Genomic DNA, 12,430 nt, shown 5'->3' with positions numbered 1-12,430 from the left:
TGGAAGTCAGGATATAAAGAAATTTATGCCACTTTCTGTTGTATTTTATACACTTCCGATTGCACTTTGATCAACTTGAGATGCATATCAAAATACTTCTTTTTTCATAAAGAAAGCATTGACAGGCATTTGATCCTTCTACTAAACCTTTTGGCTAAAAGATATTATACATCTCCTCATGTCTAAAAGTATATGATATAAACAACTCGATTTCCATCTCCTTTAGGAAACTAGAAACTATTAAAAATACCCTAAAAAAGTACGTTGAGGTCCATAAACAGCACGATATATTGCAAAATTGTTATCCCTTTATAGTTAGCAAGGCAGTACGAGAGACTACAAATAGAATTTAACTCATAGATACCAGAAGAGCGATAGTATGTAACATATCCACATTTATTTTTTGTCTATGAATTTTGTTTACACATACATGTTTCTATGAGCATTTAGTCATGAAAGAGTCGATCAGTTGGCTTATCTAACTTGACTTAATTACCCCATTCCTTGACTTTAAGAGAAAAAAAAAATAATGCTTCTTGAATTTTAACCATTATTGTTATTATTGTTATTTTTTAATCATTTCTATTATTAGTATCATTACTATTATTATTATTATTTTTATAATTATCATGGTTATTATTGTTATTATTATCAACATTCTTATTAACATCCTTGTTATCAATAATATTAACAATTCTATTGGCAGTGAAAATAGAAAGTGTAAATATTTCTGAAAAACTAGGAAGCAGGTGAATAAGAAGATGAAGTAGAGAAAATAATTGACTCCTTTTAGACTAAGCTCTTGTGAAGCCGTCTATGCGTAAACCGAATTAACTCAACGGATCTGAGTGACTAGATTTTCATGTTTTAAAAATTGGCTGTTGGTGAGGTGATGGGAATACGCTGCCTTGGAACATTTTGGCCGAGGACCAGTGTGACTGGAATGTTGCCGTTATTAAAGATTCGGCTGAGGGCTCTGGGGCCAAGAATGAGTCATCATAAGTGCACAAAGCTCTTGAAGGAAGATTAGTCTCAGTGACCATTTAGGAAGGGACTGCATTATTTTCACCGTTAAATGTGTGTGGAATGAACTCTCCGTGAGCCATGGCCGGAAGAATGCCCACTCCAGGGAGGACATAATTTCCATGCACAGGGCCCTGGTGTATTGCAGAAAATTTAATGATACAGAAATAGGAAAAAAATGACACAAATAACAAAATGATTCTTTATTATTACACATAGTTGTAGACAACCTTGAGACAGTATGAAGTCTGCTCAGTGGAAAAGTTCTATTACCATCTAGATCCAGTATAACAAATGACAAATATAGACCTTGAAAAATTACAAAAGATATTTTTTAAATATGCCTAATCAGAAACACCAGTAAGACTAGGCCAACGAGCCCTGCACCTGGGAGAGTCACCACTCATGAAAGCCTAATGGCCAGATTTTGGTCCAGGTGCAGGCCATACAGTACTCTGAGCCAGCGGGTTAAGCTAAGATCACACTGATGAAGCACATATGCCCGTGTCAAGTTATCAGCTGTCAAATGAATGGACTGTGCATGTGACACTTAGTTTTCTAGCCACAAGTGAATGGAATTGTGAGTGAACTTGTTTCTTGTTTCATTAGTGATTTAAGTCAATTAGATACCTACGAGTATTTGTAACGGAGTATGATGCTTATAGTAGTTTAATTAAAAAATTGTATCTTTATCTTTTATCTATCTAAAGTTGTGTGGAAGGCAGAACAGGATCCTTAGTAAATTTAGGGGATGTCCTCCCTTATGTTGTTTATCTACATCTTTGAGAGGGAGAGAGTGAGAGTGAGTGAGTGGGTGAGTGAGAGAGTCTGTGTATCAGTTTGTCTATATATCTGTGCATGTGTATGTGTTCTTCTATGTAAGTGTGAGTGTTGGCTCATTGCCAATAACAAGTCGCAGAGTTAGGGCACATACCCCCATAAAATTTGCAATGATACTAAGTAGTTTACAAATGACTTGTGTAAGTCATTGGTAAAACACAAAGGTAAATCATCAAGTTATGACAGCGACAAGAGAAAAGCATCATGGACCCTCCCCCCTTTGGAAGCTATATGAACTGTGGTTATTTTCCACTAGCTATCCCTCTTTGGCTCCTCTTTCTAAAGCCCTGTCTCCAGCTCTGCTAGTGTCTGCAAGGAAAGAAGTGTTTTATTTATTTGGAAATATGTATTCAATCAAAAATACAAAAAAGCCAAAACTTGTACACAAAGAAAAATTTAACTGCGCAACAGTAGGACAGATAATACTTGTATTCTGTTCCTGTTGCATGAGTGTTTAACAACTTCCTGCTGGGTGGCATGAACAGACATGCAATGGCTGTTGTGGACCATGTAGCGGATGGCATCGCATCATGACCATTCCCGCGTCGCCAGCTCATTGGACCAAGCTTGTTTTTCTCTGATAGTAGCAGCATCATTTCTATGGTGAAGCTTTTAGGCAATAGCACTTAAAGTGAAGACAAACCTGATATTAAGATGTAAACTTTTAGGTGCCTAATGTTGCCCGCAAACTGCCATATGAGCTGAGCGCAAATGGGAAAATTGTCAATATGTGCCAACAATCCTGCAGTAATGGCCACTAGCCAAATTTTTAACCTGGCATTAATGAATTAATTTTTATGTATGTAAATTCATACTGACGTATCAATATATATACAGGTAGATAGACAGATGTAGATATAGATGTAGATATATTCAACCATCCATCCATATGAAAAGATATACATAGCCACATACTATGCAGATGCACACACACTGAAACCCACTCATTTTTCTAAAGTAACATAGAAACTGAGTAGATTTAAGTCATTGTAAGTGAAGATGTGCATAGGCTACATCCAAATATAATGCATTACCAGCACTGCATTGCTAGATCTATATTTTGTATATAGAAACAACCACAGTTTGTCATTCTACACATATGACTGTCTGAGCACTACCACCAAGGGTTCGGTATAATCTCGTCATCTCACACTAGTGTAAGTGTATGGTAGTTTCTGTCAAGATAGTGTAGCCATTGGTTCATTGTTTTTTTTTTTTGTATTTTTTTTGAGTGGGTTGTGTGGTCTAAGGGTTTAGTTATTTTCTTTCTGGGTGTTTGTTACCTGTCATGAGTGGGTTCAAGTCTTTTTCAGGGAACATATTAGCATATATACATGATCCACATTATGGTGTTAGTACATGATAAAGCACCAGAATTTAACTAATTGAAAAATGTACCATTTTGTGTCAAACTAGATGCCTCTTTAGATGAGGAGTTTCATATGACTCGAGATATCACAGTTTAGTATTCCTTTCTGGTGGGTGTATCATCTCATTGTATACATATTACTTGGTCTGTATTTATTCTCAAAAACTGATATTAGTGTGATCACTGTAACTGCCTCTTGGTTTTCACTTGACTATTTTTCCATTTGTATTTCATTATCTTTTTGCTTTTTTTCAGCTTGTTGTTCCCTAAGCTTTTTCTGTTTAAAGAATTTGTAAAACCTCAGGGAATAAGTTTTTAAGACCTCAGGAATATTTTGATGTACACTAAATTTGAACCCAAGAAATAGCAACAGGATTTTATTCAGTGTCTGATTGATTTTTTTTTCCCCTACTGGAAGAGTAATGTTAAAGACAGTTCATTATTTTCAACCTCAGAGTAATCATAGTATTTAAAATCTGGAGTGAGTCTCTCTTTCCTCCTGACTTTCCTAGAATAATCCCAAAAACAGATTTATTACAAATACACTCACCTTTTTTTCTCTCTATCCTTTAGAGTAATCTCAGTGCCCAGTCTATTATTTCCAACCACAGAGTAACGATTAATTCTTTTCTGCCTTAGATGAGTCTTGTAAACTTGATCTTTTGCACTTAATCAATTTCTGATATCCAGTTTATTCAATCCATATATAGAGTAAATATAATATCAGATTAAACCTTCTGATGATAGAAGAATGCTAATCTCCAGTTTCTTCTCTTCAGCGGTCGTGTTAGGAGCGTGTCCAGACACCGATGCGCCTCTGCTACTTCCTGAAGTACCAGTGCAAGACGTGCTCTACCTTGTGTCTTTCATTTACCGCGGACAGGTCGATGTCCATCAGCAACACATTGCCTCGTTCCTCAACACAGCGAAGCAGTTGCATGTTTTAGGGCTCGAGGAAGGAGACAGAGTGAGTGAAAAATATATTTTTTATTTTGGATTTGTAGCATGAAGTATGTTTAGTGTTTGGGGTGCTCTCTCTCTCTCTCTCTCTCTCTCTCTCTCTCTCTCTCTCTCTCTCTCTCTCTCTCTCTCTCTCTCTCTCTCTCTCTCTCTCTCTCTCTCTCCCTCTCTCTCTCTCTCTCTCTCTCTCTCTCTCCGTCTCTATCTCTCTCTCTCTCTCTCTCTCTCTCTCCGTCTCTCTCTCTCTCTCCGTCTCTCTCTCTCTCTCCGTCTCTCTCTCTCTCTCCGTCTCTCTCTCTCTCTCCGTCTCTCTCTCTCTCTCCGTCTCTCTCTCTCTCTCCGTCTCTCTCTCTCTCTCTCTCATTGTAGTATAATTATTTTCTATTCTCTGTTTCTTTTTTAATGTGCAATTTTTCAGGAAAAGATACAGTAAAGAAAAGAAAAGGAGTGTCAATATAGATAATTGTGCTTAAATAACCTTTGTTACATAGTGATATTATTAAACTCTGATCTTTTTGAAAACATAATTGAGGTAACAAATTACTTTATAAAATGGCTTGATCTGATAACATTATAGGAACAAAGGTATGATTGAGTATATAACACTTTTTGTTGGTTTGTTCAGTATAATTGTGAAGTTTATATTACTGTTTATTGGCATGATAAGGTTTTATTTCACAGCTTGTCAATTCTTCAAGTAGATCTGATTGCTATTCTATTCATTCAGAATAGTAACAGTTTATTTTATGGTTTACCATGTTAGTACAAAGGTAAAGCATTTATTATATAACTTCATAAAATAGATACTTAAATAAGTAACAAAACTTAATTTACAAAAACTTCAAGTTATATAACTTTTGAACTTTTAAAACCTCGAAAATTTTAGAACTTTAAATTTCTCTATGAAATTTTATATATGTTCATAACAAAGCTTTATAACATCTTTATTTCACAGCTTGTTGATTCTCCAAGTAAATCTGAGGGCAGTTCAAGCACGTCTGGAAGTGAGGCGGGAGACGAGCCCAATACCACGTCCTTCATCAACGGAAATAATAACAATGAAAATGAGGATGAGGAAGTGGAGGCCGAGGACGAAGAGGAGGAAGACGATGAGGAGATGGTGAGATGCAAGTTGTTGTTTTTCGTGTGTTTGTTATTGTTGTTGTTACTACTGTTATGATGATCATCATCATAATGGTTATCCTTATTATTGTTATGTTGATTAATCCTAATGTCTGCCTTGCACAGTCTTTCAGTTGGCTACATAGCATAATGTCAGAGCTTTCAAAATTATTATCAATTTTCTATTGTTAAGCCTAGTTTATTTCCAGTTATCTAATGAATGATTTATAATTTTCCAGGGCGAGTCCATTGATGTCATAAAGCATGAACTGAGTGTCAAGGAAGAGCCCTGTGAAAATAGTGACGTAACTGCAGACGTAACTCCCGATGGAAGAATCGACCTGAATTTCTACCTTCAGCAGGCCATTCAGAGTGCTTCCATGCCCTGCCCTCTCTGTAAAAAGGTGAGTCAGTGGGCGGATTAAATTCCGAACTCCCATTTCACCCGATGGTGCTTCCATTGGCATCATAGTGGTAAGCCATAGTTTCCTTTTGCTCAATTATGTCAGTGTGGTAGCAATTGAATCAGACATGGGTGGTCAACTATAAACTATTGTTTGCTTGTTTATGGACTGTCCACTGCAGTTTTTGGTGAATTTTTACAAACAAATGTCTCCACAAGTGCTTAGCCGCCAGAAAGACTATTTGTAGGCCCTAGTGACTGCATCTGATTTCCCCTTTCTTTAGATTTGCTGGAAAATATGTTTATACATTTTTTTCCAATGATATTTATAGCGAGACTGTTGTTATTGTTATTAACATTGATATCGTGTTAAGACACTAATAACAACGAAAATTGATAAAGAATATTCTTGCCAAAATTCAAAGAAATAGGTAAACAGGTGAGATAGGTAGCACAAATTATTATCTCCTTAGTGACTAAGCACTTGTGGAGCCTTCTGTTTGTAAATTGAAATAGCTTTAGACATGGCATGTATTCTTACCATCTACAGCCAGTGCATTGAGCTTGAGTTCTGGTCTAAAGTGGTTTTAGGCCCAAGAATGTTTCACAGGAACAGTATATTGAACTATTCACTGTGAATCCTTATGTGCTTTTTGAGAGGATCATATAGTCTGAAGTTGACTTTTTATTAGGGTCAATGTGATAGCAAAACACTCATGATTTTATAGTCTTTATTATGAGTGCTGAACAGAAAGGGATCCATTGGTTTAATGGATCCAGGGGTTTTTGATGGCCCTGAAGGAGTCAGATCAAAGATTCCTCCAAGGCAGCATTGTGGCCTAAGGAGGAAAATCACCAGGACACCCAGAACCAGTCCAGCATATGCTTTGTTGACGTGATTGAAAAATTGAAATTCTGCAATGACTGCCATTTAGTTTTCATCATACTCAAGAATTTGTGCTGCATAGTTGTGCCTTGAGAATTTTAGGGAGAACAAAGATTTATGCAAATGCATGATTAAATCACAAAAGGGGAAGAGGGGAAGGTGTTAAGAATGTTTAGGTAAAAAACTTTGCACTTGAAAATCTCATCTTTGGTTTAGAAAGGAAAATTAGGTTATGCATAAAATTGATTAGGTATAATTATAGAAAAAATTGCATGCAAAGTATTTTTGTTTTGCTGTGTTATCCCTCTCTTTTTTCTGTTTTTTTTTTTTTTTGTATCTCAACTTATTTACCCTTCACATTATTGAAATATATATCTGAAATCTTTCACATTCTAAATTTCAAAGGCTTTCTGCTGTACATTAAATCTACCTACTTGGTCCCATGTCAGTAAGGAGGTCAGGGCTCTCCAAGGCATGGTTTCAAAAACAATTTATGAAAGTAATAACTTTTGTTGAATATCAGTTACATTTATACAGTTTGTATCACTGATGCTCTTTCTTTTTCAGGAATTCAAGAGCCAGTCGGGCTTGAGGGACCACATCCGGTTACACACAGGAGAAAGGCCTTTTGAGTGCGAATTCTGCCAGATGAACTTTGCCCGTGCATCCCACCTCAAGCGACACAGACGCATGCACACAGGAGAAAAGCCCTTCATGTGCCGGATCTGCGGAAAGGACTTCTCACGAGGGGACAAGCTCAAGGACCACTTACGACGACACGAGGCAGAGGACAAGCTCAACAAAATCAGAAAGCAGATCTACCACCCTGAGGACGGTACTGCCGAAACCGAGACAGAAGGCAGCGTGGCGACAGTTAATGCCTCCCCGCAAGTCCTGACCCCAAAGTCGAACAACACGCCCCCAGACTCTGCGCCGATGCCTCCTGCCAAGAGGCCACGTGGTCGACCTCCCAAAAATTCTCAAGCACACGCTCAGTACCAGCAAGCGATGAGTCAGGTCCCTTCCATGCTCGTGCCCCAGAGTGAAAGCTATATGCCACACATGCTCGGAGTCACAAGCATTGGGGAGTGTATACTTCGACCCATAAACTGATGGCCATATTCCAGGAAGTGTCAGAGGTCGTAGGAATGGAGGAAAGTTCTCATGAGACTAGGAAAAAAGAAGTGAAATACAGAAAGAACGGCATACATACAGCTTTGCTTCTATACAGCTAGACTGGGTTGTGGAGAGACTTTTGCAAGGGAAGAGTTAATGATTACAATAATGGTCTGAAATTTTGGGGTTAATGGGAAAACTTACTTAAGGCAGATACTCAAAAGATATGTATATTTTTGTGATCATATTTATTTGTATTTGTTATTATTTTTTTATATATATATTTCTAAAACATGTTCTTTCTTTTTGTTATTTGTGGAAGTTGCAGCAGTTTATCATTCTCAGAATGAAGGTAAAGGAGAGATTTTACTGTTAGATGGCACAGAATAGCATTGGTTACTTTAGTATTATTATCCATGTAAAACTATTTGGCTTTTGTATGATTCTCCTTTCACTCACTTAGTGCTATATTATAGGATTTATTTTATTTAACTTACAAATGTTACCAAGCAATGTAGATAGGTTGCAAGACTGCTAGCTCACAATGTATTTTGTACCATATTGTCATAAATATTTCAGCTTTTCACATCTCTTCAGACAGGAAGGAGAAATCAGTGCTATGAATGGGCTCAGTTCTCTTATGTTCTGAATTACTTTCCAGGCTTTATTCCTAAAGAAAGGAGAGTTTAGGTGGACTAAGATGCATTGTAGGATTATGTGCCGATCATTTCATTAACATCTTTTCTAATCTGTGTCATATCTTTTTGTATTATTGTTATTGTGAATACTGTAACCCAGTCAGTTTTTCTGCTCTTCCACATCTTATATGCAGAGACTACTTGTCTTTCACAGCTCTCACCATTTGAACCCGGGAAATGTGACACACGTCATTTGCTGAAAGAATATCACATTTGCATTTTGTGTTTTGAGGAACAGATTTTACTTATCTGAAACTTTCAGTTCTTGTCAGTTCTGGGGGTTGACTATGAAACGAAGTGTCTTTTGTTGGTAGAGCTCTCGATAAGGTCTTGAATACAATCATGAAGTTGACTAAGTGTTCTCAAAAAAGGCCCCATTGTATTGTGAATTTAAAGGGTACCCTTTTTTCAATGAGTTCTAACAGTCAGATATTTAAGTTTGTTTGTTTGTTTTTGTTTAATTAGGCACAAATAATCTTTCTTTTTTTTCTTTTTTTTCTTTTTTATAAATGATGTAAAACCAGTTTGAGTACGAGCACACGCATCCCAAGTTGGACACTTGAGAGTGTGTTACGGAGATGAAAACCTGACAATGAGTATTTAAGTTAAGTGGAATCATTTGATGGCATATTTTATTCATTTTACTTCTGTTTTCATCATTTCTATAGCATGCATTTCATCTAACTGCTAAGATCACATCATCACACCCAAAAAAAACAAAAAATCATTTATCATAATTTCAGAATTAACTTTGTATCTATTGATAAATATCACATGTACAGTAGGCTAATTATAGTATAAGACAGCAACGCACTTGCAATGGGGGAAATCCTCTCTATTTTTGGTAAGGAAGAGATGAGACAGTGTTGCCAAGTAGACTTACCGTTGCCTTTCTAAGCTGTGAACACTGTTCCTCTTTTTGCCTTAAAGTCTTTCCGCGAGAAATGGCAATTGTGTAAGCTGTTTTGCCAAACATTGGTATTTGATTTGAGGATGTTGTTGCAGAGGAAAAATGGTATATACTTACTCCCTTTGTTAACATTATGAGTGATTTCATTTATTGATTTTTTTATATGTATTTCATTTTCTTTTTGCTTTTTATTTTTTTCTTTCCAAACTTTGAACACATTTAGTTAATACTCTCTTCCTCTTAGCAAAATATATATAATTACTTTTCTCTCTTGCTTCTCCCAGTGTCTCAGTATTTTTTTGTACATAAAGGGGAACAGAAATAAAGCCAAAATCTATCATCCGTCACATGATTATTCAGAAAAAATTTATGTATATGTGCGAGTGAGAAAAATATTTTTGAAAATTTTGAGTTCACTGTGTAAATGAATGAGAGTGAATAATTCCTTAAAGTATGGTATGTAATTGATGTGTCAGTTTTTACATATTGATGAGAATTAAGGTTTAAAATTGAAATAGTGATGCATCTTTTGGAATTTTACGGTCGTAATTCATGCCTTTTCGTAATTTTTAATCATAGTCTATACCCCTTTTCAAATTTTTCAGTCATAATCCATACCTTTTTCTAATTTTTCAATCACAATTCATACATTTTTCTGATTTCCAGTCTTATTATAATGTTTTATATACTCTTGTATTTCAAACCTTTTTCTGTAGTTATACTTTCTTTTTATTCAAAATTTTCAATCATAAGTCATACCTTCTTTTTTTTAACGTAATTTATATTTTCTCACTTTCCAAAAGAAACGCAAATCAAATGGAGTCGTCTATACCATGTTCGGTGAAGAGGTATTTTGTATTTACAAGATTTACGACATTGCATTGCAGATTGCAGAAAGAGTAGCTTTATTTGATGAATCGTATGTAAATGAGTTAGTAATTTAATATTTTCTTAGTATTATGAGTTTGTTTTTTATTTGGTTATTAATTGGGAGTAGATTTTTGTTTTATTTGTTTATTATTTTGTAGTAGATTTTTGTTTTATTTTGTTCATTTTTTATGACAGTATTCTTTAGTTCATTATTATATTAATCTTATAATTTTTTCCTTTTTTATTGATTTAGTGTTAGTCATTATTACCATTATTATTTTAATAATAATTTTCCTTATTGTTATAATAAACATTGTTTATTTGCATCATTAATTTTATCCATAGAGAGAAAAAGAATCAAAGTAAATTCAACATGAAATATACAATTAGCATCCAGTCTTAAATTTTATATATTAATACGGCAATTCACACGTCCGGTCCTCAAATGGCAGACACACAAGTTCAGGGTATGGTTGTATTACAAAAAAGAAAAAAAAAAAAAAAAAAAAAGGAAAGAAAAATATGTACATCGAGATCTGAAATGCTGTAATTGTGATGAATATTCAATGTGATGTATTTTCATTGAAGGTTACTGTGTTTTTTTTTTGTTTTTGAGGCGAAAATATGCTTGAAGGGAGGATGATTGACGGCAGGGTGACAGATCGGTGATGTTAATGAATTGGTATGTAGTGATGTTCCTCGGACGTGTTGCATGCACCCAGTCATCATCAACTTGTCAAGTGTATCTTTACGCCCTTAAAATAAACAAAGTATATCAAGATATGGATTACTAAATATTAGCGCTTAGTATGTCACAAATGCTTATTCTCTTTAAGTTTTTATTGGCCTTCGTGATAGCTATATTACATTGCGGATTACATTCAGTAGAGTAACCGAAAGAATCAACATGATTGTGATACTACTTGTAAATACGGGAAAAATAATTTTTTTATACAATGTGAAAAGCGTGGGGCAAATTGAGAAAATTGAACGTTCGTGAGTGTACAGTTCGAATTTTCACTGTGGATTGGCTCTGAGTCATCAGTTCCAATCTACAGTTAATATCTTGTGGGTTGACGTGCTAAGGTCTTCGGCAAGATTAACCTGGACAGTGATAATATTTCTCTTTTGTGTATGTGTCAATAGCCAGCCATTCCAAAAAGACTTTCATGTGCCTTGTAATTTTAAAAGATTATATGGCTTTTTTCTGATATCAATATATTTTTGATAAAAAGTGTGGGCCATCGGAAAAGATGGTCCCAGTCTAGTTCAAAGGTATTATTGTTGATTTGTAAATAAACGTTTTACTCTTTTCTTGGTGTTTGATATCCATCTTTCTGATAGTATAAGGTAATCTATTCATGTACATAAAATGAAGATAGACATGTGCTGTTTCTACATACATATAAATGTGTGCCATTATCCTTACTTTTCCTTTTTTATATGGAAATGCCTTAATTTCATTTTTGATATTTTCTACTTATATGGAAATCTATATAGTTATAAAACAACTTGTTTGTTATTAGCCATTGTGCAGGCAGTTTAGTTACAATTAAATTAAAGCCACGAGAGGTAAACTTGGAGCATTTAAAAACAGACTTTATATGTTTCTTTTTGAATTTATCGTAACACCAATAGTTATGATCTGCTTTAGTAATAAAAGTTTCATGATGCTAGAAACTTATGATTTCCTTAATCATTCTATGAAGCTCTAAATTATGCTATGATGACATAGAATATCAGGATATCAGAATTTTATGATGTATTAAAAAGTTCTTTGATGTTTTAAAGGCATTGCAATTTTATAAAGAGTTCTAGAATTTCTTAATAGGATCTATGATATTTCACAGTGCTTTGTAATGCTATAAAAGCTTCAATGAGATGCAAAAGGAGTCTAGTACGTTATAAAGGGTTTTGTGATGTTATAAAGGATTCTATGATGTGTTATAGATTTATCATAGTCAAATGCCGTATCCATTTTTGAAGGTTTCGAGGGGTAAGAGAGAGAAGAAAAGTAAAGAAAGGGGAAGAAATAGAGAGAAAAAGCGGGAGGTATAGGGAAAGGAGAGAATGAGGAGAAAGAGGGAAGAAGGAGGCAGCAAATTGAAAGAGGAGAGAAAGAGGAACAAACACACACACACACACACACACACATACACACATACACACATACACACATACACACACACACACACACACACACACACACACACACACCCACACACACACACAC

At 35.1% G+C, this 12,430-nt stretch overlaps 1 protein-coding gene across 1 annotated transcript in view; it reads left to right on the top strand.

Annotated features, from left to right (window-relative positions):
* Nucleotides 1–11,510, top strand: part of LOC113813515 (zinc finger and BTB domain-containing protein 14) — a 63,660-nt gene extending 52,150 nt beyond the window's left edge. The window contains exons 3-6 of the mRNA XM_070117606.1: nt 4,012–4,199; nt 5,148–5,312; nt 5,554–5,718; nt 7,171–11,510. Of these exons, the coding sequence (XP_069973707.1) occupies nt 4,012–4,199; nt 5,148–5,312; nt 5,554–5,718; nt 7,171–7,716 (1,064 nt within the window). The 3' untranslated portion in view covers nt 7,717–11,510. The remainder of the gene's footprint in view (nt 1–4,011; nt 4,200–5,147; nt 5,313–5,553; nt 5,719–7,170) is intronic.
* The last annotated feature ends 920 nt before the right edge of the window (nt 11,511–12,430 follow it).

Source organism: Penaeus vannamei, chromosome 40 (assembly GCF_042767895.1).
Source record: "Penaeus vannamei isolate JL-2024 chromosome 40, ASM4276789v1, whole genome shotgun sequence".
NCBI classification, from domain to species: Eukaryota; Metazoa; Arthropoda; class Malacostraca; order Decapoda; family Penaeidae; genus Penaeus; species Penaeus vannamei.
Note: the sequence above shows the minus strand (reverse complement) of the source record. Positions and strands in the feature narration are given on the sequence as shown.